Source organism: Trachurus trachurus, assembly GCF_905171665.1.
Source record: "Trachurus trachurus genome assembly, chromosome: 14".
Lineage (NCBI taxonomy): Eukaryota > Metazoa > Chordata > Actinopteri > Carangiformes > Carangidae > Trachurus > Trachurus trachurus.
The window spans coordinates 16,586,959-16,599,567 of record NC_139903.1 but is presented as its reverse complement, the minus strand read 5'-3'; the positions used below and the strand labels follow the sequence as shown (position 1 = coordinate 16,599,567).

Here is a 12,609-nt window from a genome sequence, read left to right as displayed (position 1 = left end):
AGTAGGCTACCAACAACAATACTGAGCAATGACAGTGCTTTCTGAACCCAGGTGGTACAAATACTCCTTCTCATGTTAATTCAATAACTTTTTTTTTTTTTTTTTATAAAATTATCTTTGGGAATATAGTTTGTATTCCCTCGACTGTACTGTATTTACCAGAGTGTAGAAAATAAGAGCTCATAACGACTTTATGCAAATTTCTTGGGGTAATAATGTGATTTCCATATTAGTTGATCATCCCAGTAATTTTATTGTCACACATGTTTAAAGTCATTTTTAGCAATTAGGTTCTACCACAGTACATCATATTATTGACTCAAGATATTTCAGTAAAAAAAAACAACAACAACAACCAGCTTATTATTTATCAATCACTTCTGTCCTGAACATATCAGGACAATGATTAAGGAAGATAATGAAGTACAATAATACTGTATATTAAAGCCTACTCATATAGTGCAATACATATTTACATGTGTACATGTAAATTGTACCTCAGATATTTACAGGCATTTTTATACTTGAAGTTAAAACACCAGAACATGATTAAAGGTCAGTAAGAAAGATATGTCACAGTGCAACATGTAAATCAAGAATAGGTTCAAAAATCAAAAGCTATCAGTGGAAAAACATCTGTTCCTTTGTGCCCACGTGTTCTCTTAGTGAGGGATTTGTAATGTGTAAAGCCTGAGCAGGTTAAAACATTATCTTTTTAACAAGACCTTTGTTCATCCAGCTTGTCTCAGGCTCTTTTGATACTCTGTGGATTTGCTCAGCAGTGCAGCACTGAGACATCATTCTCTCTCCATGCAAGACAGAGGCAGTCGTCCATGTCAGGCTGTACTTTTACAAAATGACAACCCAGGCTCATGAGAACGAATTCAACACTTTTCTCTTCGGGACGACTGTGTCCAGCCACTAGGTGTCCACATTCAGAGGTCAACGACAGCTCACAGGTTTGGGGTCAGGGCCAGAGGAGCTGAGGGTGTAGGAGTGGAGGCGTTGGCCCAGTTCAGGGTAAAGTTGGCCGTGCTCTGAGCAGAGGGCTCCGGTGGAGGGAAAACAAAGTGGCAGACAACACCTATGGCCAGAAAAAGAACTGCAGCCAAGAAGGTGAGTCCCCGACGCAAGATCAGCTGAGTGACAGAAAGCAGCGCTGGATGTTTGGTGCTTGCATTATTTTTGCTCTGCTCAGCATCAACATCAGCACCTCCTGCATTATTGTTGTTGCCCTCAGCTTCAAAAGCTGCCTTCACCTCCTGATCCTGGGTGTTGACGGGACTGTAGCCATCTGCTTTAGGAACCTCCTCGCTGTTCGACTGGGCCTTCAGGGTGCAAGGACGCTGCTGTTAACCAGTGTATGAACTAACACAAAGTGAGGACAGGTTGTTTAACTTATTTTCCATAATGCACTTACTGTGTTAGGATCAGTGACGTCAGGCACCATCGCTTCACTCAGCATTGTACTAATGGGACGTTTTGGTAACACGACCGGTTTCTTTCCAGCACGAAGCTGAGCCTGAAAAAGAATTAGATGCAATACAGATTCATGAAATAGTTCATAATAAACTAACATCTTTTTATTCATGTAGAAAATAAACCTGGATGAAATTTCAGCTTCTACAACAGATGTAAACATGACAGAACCAAACTGGACTTTGTGATTAGCATGAATGTTGTAACTCTGTTCAATATTCAGCTGGTATGGGGGGAGAAGAGGCCACAATTTATCTATTGGAGCTCCACCAGAGCAGAAGTAGGAAGTTTCATTTGATAATATTGTTTACATTCATGATTCATACTGTACTGGAGGATGAGAGGATCCTACCTTATGTTTGGCTTTCTTCCAGTTGAGTTTGAAGATTAGAACAAGGAAGAATCCCACCTCAAAGAAAACACATATGAAGAGACCCAGCCACAGGCCTAACAGGTGAGACACAAACACACACACTTAAAAGATTAACGGTGTACTCACTTCATATACGCTAGTAAAAACAAGATAAAATAAATAATATTAAGTTGGAAAAGTCCCCGGCAGTGAGGCTGTACAGGAGTGTTGACTTACTGACATCGGCATTGTCATAATGACATAATTAACAGGCGTGGAATATTTAGCATGTTCACCATCTTATTTAGTTTTGTTAGCATGCTGACACGTTGCCAAGTAGCATTTTAATACAAAGCACTGCTGAGGTTGATGGGGTAGGGGAGAGTGGGGTAAGTTGAGCATAGGGGCAAGCTGAGCCACCCCATGTTGCTACGAAACTACAAGAAAACTTTAGCATGTGACCAAATATTTAGGAGGAAGGCATCATTTCATGGAGTCTGTAAAAGTAAGAACCACATTAGTGAGTGATTAGACATTTATGTCCCCAAAAACATTTTTCAATTTAGTCAATCATAAGTTTCATCAGAATTGTGTTTAGACCAAAAGAGATCATTATAAATGTATTTTATACATCAGTTATAGTATCTACAGTACGAGCTACAACATGAGGTAGTAAACCCAGCATGAAAGTGCACCATATTAGCTGTGGGGACTAATACATTAAATGTATTAGTCCCCACAGCTAAATTTTATTAATATGGTAGCTGTGGGGTAAGTCTGTATATGTCCTAATTATTCAATCATGATTGTCTTGATGTAGGGATCCTGAATATGAAAAGTGGCTCATCTTACCCCACTCTCCCCTAGTATTTATTTTGGGCCTATGTAGGATTATTTTGACTTGATGACATATCATGATCACAATCATAAAAGTCCAAATCTGATGAAAATCCATAAGGCAGTTGCTGAGATATTTCAGTCTGGACTGACAAACTGGACTGTGCCACACTTACACTATCATAAAACTCTGAGCTAGTCCAGAGTTTGTATCTCAACTGTTACCATCAGAAACTGGAGTTATTCAGTCTAAAAAAAAAAAGAGCTACATCAAAATTAGGTTTCTTGTCGCAAAGTTCCTCATGGAGTGAGCGCAGAGACACACACCGCACAAGGTCAGAGCGTCAGTGGACATCGGGTGAATGTGTGTGTGCAAGAATGCATGCACATTTATCAATACATGGACACTGGACAGCAAAGAGCACCACTCTGGTAGGTGGTAAATGACAGGCTGCAGGGAAGGAAATTAGTCAATGGCTGGTGCAGCAGGACGCAGTGGGTTTGTAGGCTTAACTAATGAACCGGGATTTAAATATAGAGACGCTACCTTCAGTGCTGCTTCTGCTGCTCATTGGACTACACAAGAAAGTCCCCAGTGTCATAAAAGCAAATGGACACAACTGACAGATTACTGACAGCTGAATTTATGAAGAAAATAATGTTAGTGTGAAATGTACTGAATCATAGCCTTGTGGTTTATGCCTTCAGTCAGCTGATCCTCCAGATGAAGACATTTGTACCAAATTTGAGGGTCTTACAAAGGTCTTGTGTCCACAAGTCCAGAACCATTGTGAGGTCACCACAAGCTCATTTGATCTATGACCTTTAATCACCAAAATTTAATTTGTTCATTCTTGAGACCTAGTGAAAGTTGGCGCCAAATTTGAAGATGCTTGGTCGAGGCGTTGCCAAGATGTTGTGTCCCCACAAATGAGACATATACACAGGCTGCCCAAAAGCAATATGCTGACCTTAGGAGGGTTAACACCATGCTGCTCTGTCTGGATATATTTACACTCATTCTGTTTGTTTGTAAGGATGCATAAAGACTCAATGTGTCTTTCATCCCTAGTGCTATTGATTTTCTCAATACTAATCTAATTGTTTCCTCTCACTTATCCTGGCCTATTTGCACTTATTGCACTTACACACATTGCACTTTGTGTATTTACATTTAGTATGTATTATTGACTTGTACTCCCTTCCCTGGTTTTATTGAAATCCATATTTGTAACGAATATCCAATAAAAATAAGGTGTTGAAGACCAGCTACTGTAGAGATAGAGTGGGATGAACAGTGTTACCTAATACTCTGAGCTCGGTATAAAACATCAGACCAACTGCCATTGGCAGAGCGAAGAAGTAGTAACACACAAGATTGGACAGGGCAGCAATTTTCTGCATCCCACATCCTACAAGAATCCCTGAGCAGACGCACTGGAAACACACACACATTGAAACAAAGAGAAAGGACATTTAGTCAACAACAATTGAATATTTAACACAAGAGCAAAATAATTTGTTCTGTTGTGTTGCAACATACCAGCAGTGCATCAAAGAATTGAGCAAATGTGTAGACTTTGAGGGTCTCTGAGACAATCCCCACAATGGTCCTGCAGACAGTGGGAGAAGATCATCAGACATGTCTTTACAAAGCACAGGAATTAATGGTTGCTGGTGTGAAACTCACTCATCAGAGGTAAATATGTAGCCGACAACGGACCTACAGCCAGCAATGGCGATACCCTGGAACACGGCAAGCACACCTATAGCGAAGACATAACATAAGGGATAAGACCTGCTTTTCAGTCATGCAAAAAAAGAATTACACACATTTGAAAATAAGATTGCATTGTTCTGCATTCGTAATCCTCATCTACACCTACAGTACATCAGAGATGTCTGTTGTACTATTAGACATTAACACAGCTGGCCAGTATAAATTGCATTGATCATTCATGTTAAGTGTTGTCATACCTGCCAGAACCAGGGTGACTTTACAGGTGAGTATGGCCCTGGAAATGTTTCCAGCCCCCAGAGCATTGCCCACGCGTACACAAGCAGCTGCATGGACACCTAGAGGGAACTGCAGGGACCCAGTGTTACTGTGTGGCATCAGACACATTCAGTTAACATTTTAGGAAATGTGTTTATTCCATGTACTTCATATACATTAATGTGTGGTCTAATATCTTCTTATCTGAAGTGAATTAATAATGCATTTCCTAAAATTCTGAACTATTAATTATGTAAATCTTCATGTTAAAAAAAATGCACACACCATGAATGTTATGGCTGATACTTCCATCATTACATGCTGGGCAGCAAGATCCTTTTCACCAAGTACACCTGATAGGATAAAGGTCAGAGATTTTCAAAAGGATATTCTTTTATGGCTAAAAGCTGCATAAAAGAAACACAGTAAGGAAACTGAGGGATTTTTTAAATGAAACACATGTGGCACATGTAGACTATTCTCTTGTTTTCCAACTGATATCGTACTGCTAGAGAAGAAGTGTGGCCATTACTAACCTGCAAGAAAACCACCAATCTCCAAGATCCACCATTCAAAGCAGACCATGAACAAACTGGGAATAGCCAGTTTCATATACAAGCCCCATTCTTGTAGACAGTCAGTGGACCAGCCTGCAGAAAGTTTGACAAACAACTGAGTACTGAAGATGGTCCACAGGGGACGATAGATTACCAAGGGCAGTGCTGCTTACATGCATTGTTTGCCTTTTGGCCCGAGGTGAGAAGAGGAATTTCAGATGTGGTTATTTAGTATTTGATTTTCATATTTGTGTTTATAACTCACCTCCCCATGTCTGCACATGGAGCTTCTTCCATCTGATGTAGCCAAACAACAGCAGGCAGATGGTGATCTGAGAGAGGCTGTTAGCGATTGCTGACCCGCTGTAACAAAAAAACCACGGGACAATTAGAGTCTGCTTCAGCCCTCCCTCCATCCCTCCCTCTCTCTCTGCAAAGACAAGTGTGTGTCTGTGTCTGTGTGTGTGGGGGGGGGGGGGGGGCTTTACACTGAGGAGTCCGTAAGTATGTCAGCATCAGTGGTTTGAACACACTTGACGTTTATGGGCCTGACCCCAGGAAACTAGCAGGAATCCACGGTTGACATGAGAGAGGAGGGACAGTCGAGTCCATGTTGTATCAAATGTTTGTGCAGCTGGACTGGGATCAACTCCTGTCAGAGCTCTCCTTTCTTTCTTTACCCTACTCTGCCTTGCTCTCTAAATAAAGTACAAAGACAATAAACATCTGTGTTCGACTGACTCTATTTTAACAGAAAAACAAAATTCTTCTCAGATAGATGCCTAACGATCCTCTGTCCCCTTCCTCCTCACAGACTCCTGGCCATTCATCAGACCCAGGCATCTCCTGTCGGACACGAGTGGCACAAGGTCCATAAAAAATAAAAAGGTAAAGAGAAGCAACATGTCACACTTACACAACACCCCAATCGAGCCTGATGATCAGGACATAGTTGTACCCCAAGTTGAAAATATTTGCAGCTGCTGCTGTGTACATCTGCGGCAGAATGATCTCCTGCCAAACAAGAAGAAACAGTCACAGTAAACATATCTGCAGAATTAGTATTCAATCACAAACAATTTAAACTAAGATAAACTTCATTTCATTTTCATTTTTTCCCTCCATGGAAAACGCCTACATTCAAGCTCGCAGCTTGGTGAGGCTACACACATGCATGTGTTTAGCATGTTAGCATGCTATATATTTTCTAATAAGCACTAGTCATTGCAGCTGAGGCTGATGGGGATATCATAAGATTTGCAGGTAATTTGCCATAAACCAAAGTACAGGACAAGTTCATATTGAACTGCACTGATGGCACTCAAGCTAATAGTCAGGAAATTTCACCCTGAGCCAAAAAATCTAAACATCATTGTAACGCTGGGGCGTAAAGTAAAATCAGATGATCATCAGAGCCATTAGGAAACAAATATGACTTTCTGTACAAGTTATGTGCCAATAGCCTTTAGTGTGGCTTTAAAAAAACGAATGAAAATGGAAAATTTTATTTACAACTAATGGACTGGTAATACATATTGTTTTTGCGTCGTACACTCTTTAATGAAACACAAATTAAAGGTCATGAGGTGCTCATTTCAACATTTTTTCCCCACAGGAGTGTCACCATTGTCTGAATTTGTTCAGGGGAGAAAAACACATTGCAGTGAACCTTTGGAGACAAGGAGGAAGTGCTGCTGTTTAACTCACTTGGTTTTGGAGGTAGGCAACCTGCAGCTGGTGCAGGAACATGGCCTGTGGCAGGGAAACACAAAGGGGCCAGTGAACACAACACAGCTGGAGCACTTCTCAGGTATCAGCCAGGGCTCTCACACAGAACTTTAATTTGTGATGACAAACATAATTACTCCTGTATAAAGTGCCCCTGTGCTGCCCCAGATGTTGATATATTGGGGTTAAACAGCAGTATCTCAGCCAAGAGAAGCATGCATGTGAGCATGACAGGCTGGACAGAGATGGATTACTTACCATTTACACTATTGATTTCTGATTCATTATGATTGTATTGTAAAAGTATTTTAAATTCAGGTTAATGCCGAATGTAAATGCTTAAGAAAGTAATTTATACACTCACTGGAACAGCTGGTAGATATGCCATCACGTAGAGTTGGGCAATTCTAAGGAAAACAGAGTGATATTAATTTAATACAGAAAACACGCTGGTAATGAATTACTTTATGCTCAGACATGCACCTGTTTTATTTTAAAACATTGACTTTCTGCTTTGTTGTTTTCTTCCTCTGAAATAAAATAAATAAAATGAAACAAGATACTTAAAATGCATCTGTACATAGAATAACACAAGACGTCTGTAATGCTGCTGACAAAAATAATAGCGACGACACAGGAGAAGATTAATGTCTTGTTTTTTTTTTCCTTCAACAAGCAAACCAATATTTTGTCTTCAGTAAAAATGTAAAGCCTAAATATGTCTTATGAACTGTGGTTGTACCTTGCCACCTCACCCTCTTGGTACATGAGGAGTAATAGGTTTTCAACGTTGAGGAGAAGACCCCAACAGGGCAGGCAGAAGAGCAGCAGGATCAGTAAACCCCTCTGGAGAATGACTCCCACACGTTTCATGTTCTTGCTGCCATATGTCTACAAAATACAAACGAGAAAAATGAGAATCAAATCTGATCACATAATAATAACAAGAAGGAGCAGACGATGTGGTTCGCTCACCTGAGAAATCAGCGTGTCACAGGCCAGAGCCAGGCCTATGCTTGTTGCAGTAGTGGTTAAATTAATGGTCTAAGGGGCAGAAAAACAAATATGAAGGAAACGAAAAAACATCTTAAAGTTATTCTTTATGTTCATAACTTTGGGTGAGCTAAATCCATATTTCTGCCAACATTGGTTTTACCTACTATATTATGTTGTGCACATACAGGTTTTCCTCTTGGCTGTAACTGTATTGGTATTTTCTTGACTCAATATAAATCTTGTGACAGTGAATGGACACACAGGGCGTTCTGACTGGCTTATTCACTCCAGTGTCATTGTGTCCTCCCTCAGTGTGTTGTGATCATCTTACACGGTCACTCAGGAAGACACTATTTCTGTTGTCTAAACTCAAGACAGAGGACTTTGCTGATCCTGGACCTCGGCCCCTGCAGTGCAGGCAGGACAGCTGAGGAGGTTACAGGAGGTGGTTGTTTATTGTCTATGTGGTCTCTGGGTATTGGACACTTACGTCACATGCTCCTGGGGTAGTATAAAAAAACACTTCTGTCTCTTTGGGTTATTTATGGCTGAATCCAGAGAGTTCCAGAGTTTCACTCAGCCCAATTTATCCAGCACCAAACCATTGGAGAGTTTACAGAGTGTTGGAAGTAAATGGCACTCCATGATGTCAGCAAGAGCTGTAATTTGGACTCAGTCACTCAAATCTCTTGCATTTGGCCATGTCTGTCAGAAACCAGTCAAACTACTGTTGTGGGAATCATTCTGATAGCACCTAAGAGCAAATCAGAACTCTGTGCTTCACAAGCGTAGTGTTAGGTGCTTTGTTCGGTCTGTGACCACCAGAGAGTGACGAGCTGTCTGCAGATGTTGTGCACCACTCCAATGCCATTCACCATTTGCAGCTATGAAGATGAACGACAAAATAATCAGACAAGGTTTGGAGACCTGTGGTGCCATCAATTACAAAATCCCAGATTCAAGTCCAGTATGAAGGATCTAGGACATTACATGTCCCCTCCTTCTTTCATGTCAGGACTAGAAATAGATCGTTGAGCACATCCCATGTTGGCATTGCCCAAAGCAACGATCCCCAGTTTGACTCCAAGACCAAGAAAATCTTTACCACATTTTGTCCCGCCCGCCAGCATAAAAATTAAGTCATAAGTTTGACATGTGGTGGAAAATTTGCTGCCATTGGTATTCTCCTTGTAATAAGTGGTAGGATAGTAGTCTTTGTAGAGGTTGTAGTAAAATCATGTAGCAATCCTGTTAAAGCAGAAGCAAGCGGAATGTTTGTGTTACTATAAGTCTTAAATAGTTATATCTTCCGACGGCAATCACTTAGAGTGTTTGGTCTGAAACACGGGTCTGTCAGTCACTCTGCTCTGCTGTAAGCCTACAGCCTACATCCTACAACCTTTATCCAATGAGGAGAGAGAACGGCATTAAGGGGCGGTCCTCTCTGTGTGTGCAGCCAAGGGATGCGCGTGAATGTGGTGACGTAGGGACGAGGGCGGGGACTGCTAACTCCATCGGCTGGCAAGAATTTAGCCAAAACGACCGGATCGCATACTTCTGCTTTAACTCCATTAGTGGAGACATTTGAGTACTGACTACAATAAACAATAAACCCATGTACAACCTTGTTTACTAACTGATCTAGGTTGTAAATTCCTATAGGTACAACAACAACTGGGGTAGCCATTCATTGAGTAACACATCTGTTGACTCTGGGAAGGCTAGAAGTGCTTGTAGTAATGAAGTAACCAGAGTCATAAAGTGGGGTATAAGAAGGGACTGCAACCTCTGTTCTTGGGGCACTACTCTGAACTGCTACCTGCCATGTAATTCTGTGTTCTGTCCCCTTCTCCCCTTCTCTGTGGAGAATGGAGAATAAACATGGGTGCATGCTACCTCTCCTGTCTTGTTCTTTGACTCGCCACCGGCAGAACCAAAAATTTCCATGACAGACATTATTCACATGATGCAAACGTCCTCTTGCATTTTACATTAAATGCCACTGAGTATTAACACATTTCCTGAGTCAAAACACCCCCCAAAGATTACTTGGTAACCCATTAAATATGGCGGTTCCTGTGTAACTCTTACAAAGGATTTGTTTGTTTTGGGTTAGAAGTCTGGTTGTTTAGTGAGCTTCACCATATGCTTGTTTCATCACCAGTGTCTTATTCAGCAGACTTAGTACAAGTCTTTGGTAACCCTTTAGGCCGTTAATTACGTGGTAATGTCAAGAAATAGCCAAGAAATAACAATTAATTGTCAAGTACTGTCAAGAAATAGCCTAGAAATAATAGTCAATTTCACCGTAATGTTGTGTCTTTCATACAGGCAAAAGATTACACATGGGAAAGGCCAGAATTTTTCTCCACCAAGTCCTGGCAATTGACCGTTATTTTCAATCAATCATTATTTCTTGGCTAATGTAGACATTATGATGCAATTAATTGTTATTTCTTGGCTATTTCTTGACATTACCACGTAATTAACGGCCTGTAAATTAAAGGGTTACCCAATCTTTTTGCAGACCTGCTCAGCCAGAACTGGACGGTAGACTGTGGGCATGAGAAGCGTTAAGCTCTGTCAAATTCTTGACATTAACACTGAATTAATTTTGCACTGGTAATGTGAAAGGATTGATAGACTCAATCCCACTGAGGATCAACATCCCAGAGTGCAGCTTGGTGCAGCTTTCAGCCAATTTCACCTCACTGATTTCCATACACTGTGTTCATGATGAACTGTGGGGACCCACTCCCAACACACTCACACATGCAAACTTAATGCTGTCTGCCTGGTGCCAAATGGCAGAGAGCCAAACTTAATGAGTATCTGGTGAAAGGACCCCGACATGTAGCTCGCCAAATACAGCGCAGACCAACATGGCCGACCAAACTGGGGCCGATGATGTGCTAACGTGTCTGTTGTTCTGCTGCTGATCTTGTGTCACGCAAAAGGGACTTTCATCTTAATGAAACAATTAATGAAATTCAGTTAAAAGGTTTGTCAATATTTGAGAAGCAGATCTAATCAGTGCTTTGTCTGCAGGGTGTATGATCAGCAACTGTTTTACAGCAGTTTAGCCAAAGGCACAAAACCACTGTAGTAGAGGGTTTAGGAAAGTATCTCAGGAATGTGTAATATCAATATAATGTCACTCTATGTTGCTTCTCTTTAGCTTGTTATCTGCTTGTACAATACAACTGCTCATCCCCGTTTTATCAGGGTTTTCAGTGTTTTTACTGCACGTGACATAGATATCAGTGTCGCTAAGTGTGTTTGCAAACAGATGCCATATCACAGCAGTTACTGAAAAAACCTGCACCATTCAGACAAAACACAGAACACACCAACACACCATCTGGGTCACCAAAGATAATGGTAAACGTCCGCTGCCCTCCCAGCATACTCAAGTTACTCATTATATTCGTACTATGAGCACAAGAAGCAGCGGTATAGGTATAGTAATAACTGCTGTAGTAGTAACAGTACAAGAACCAAGAGTGGTGGGGGTACACTACATTCATAATTACTTGTATCTGATAACCATAATGGGTGAGTATGCCACAAAGGGGTATAAACTGTACCGCTGAGGCCAGTGCGTATCCAGCAAGTTCTGCATTGCCAATGTGACCACAGAATATGGTGATAACAAACGGCAGGAGGAAGTCCAGAATCCGAAACAGCAGCTGTAGAAACAAACAGAAAAAAAGATGGGATTTGTTTCCAAACAACCTCATCGTTGATCAGGTGAAGCCTGTGCAGCAATTTATTGCAACAAACTGAGCTCAGACAGCTTATCTGGACTCAGAGAAGCAGTCTGAAGTTAGGGAGCAGTGTTGTGAAATCACCAAAGACTGGTTTGCACAAGCATGAAGTGCAGAGATAATTTTTTCCCCCTTTTGCATGTGGCTGATTGCACTGTGCACCATAATTCTACAACAAACAAACACATGCATTACAGTTGTAGTCCTTTATGAATTACATACCAACCCCACCACTAACTCTACTACCAGCAAAAACCCTTCAACTTTCCCCTACTCACCAGTGGGCCTGCGAGCAGCAAGACATGGTAGAGTTCCTCTCTGTAGGCCAGTGGTATCCAGCGTCTCACGCACGCACACCGAAACAGTTTGGAGCTGACCGCTGCCACCTCCTCGTCTCCCTCAGCCCCTGACGCCTTGGCAACAGAAACCCCAGCAACGGGCTCTGCACCCGACAAGGGCTGTGCAGGTTCCGGGGAACCCAGCTTCTCCATTCAAACAGTAAAATAAGAGAGATGGGAGCGAGTAGGGAGAAAAGCTACAGGGACAAGGGAGAGAGGGAGGGAGGGAGAGAGAGGGAGGGAGAGAGGGTGAGAGGGTGAGAGTGTGGAGGAGGAGTGCAAGGGTAAGAGGGGCAGTTGGTCTATCCAGGTTTAGAAACACACTTATTTAAAGTTATTGATTATAATGTAAGAGAATGGATGCAGATGAAAGGAAAAGAAAACACAAGAAGAGACTGTTGTAAAGGGCCAAAGCAGAGTGGACAAATGTGTCTTGATAGTGAGGAAGGAAATACAATATCAATGTATTTAACTGTGTGTGCAGTTAGTGAATGAGTGAGTGTGTTGCACAGCTCAGTAGTAATCTGATGAGGAATGCCTGTTTGCACCGCGTACACAA

The 12,609-nt window shown here is 41.6% G+C and overlaps 1 protein-coding gene across 1 annotated transcript; it reads right to left on the bottom strand.

Moving 5' to 3' along the window:
* Positions 1-239: 239 nt before the first annotated feature.
* Positions 240-12,258, bottom strand: slc47a1 (solute carrier family 47 member 1). Its single transcript, XM_083986540.1, has 17 exons — positions 11,991-12,258; positions 11,533-11,634; positions 7,925-7,993; positions 7,692-7,840; positions 7,314-7,356; positions 6,929-6,973; positions 6,138-6,235; positions 5,487-5,584; positions 5,201-5,314; positions 4,950-5,017; positions 4,646-4,754; positions 4,359-4,434; positions 4,212-4,281; positions 3,973-4,105; positions 1,832-1,926; positions 1,421-1,522; positions 240-1,328 (listed from the first exon to the last, which is right to left on the bottom strand). The coding sequence occupies exons 1-17, from the start codon at positions 12,201-12,203 to the stop codon at positions 954-956; spliced, it is 1,959 nt and encodes a 652-aa protein (XP_083842666.1). The 5' UTR covers positions 12,204-12,258; the 3' UTR covers positions 240-953.
* Between the last annotated feature and the right edge of the window lie 351 nt (positions 12,259-12,609).

Excerpts from the sequence above, each read along its gene's own strand:
- slc47a1 (XM_083986540.1), bottom strand. The coding sequence starts at position 12,203 with ATGGAGAAGCTGGGTTCCCCGGAACCTGCACAGCCCTTGTCGGGTGCA. Across the intron at positions 1,523-1,831 it reads GGAAGAAAGCCAAACATAAG|GCTCAGCTTCGTGCTGGAAA; the intron begins GTAGGATCCTCT and ends ATTCTTTTTCAG. Across the intron at positions 1,329-1,420 it reads ACGTCACTGATCCTAACACA|GCCCAGTCGAACAGCGAGGA; the intron begins GTAAGTGCATTA and ends TGCACCCTGAAG.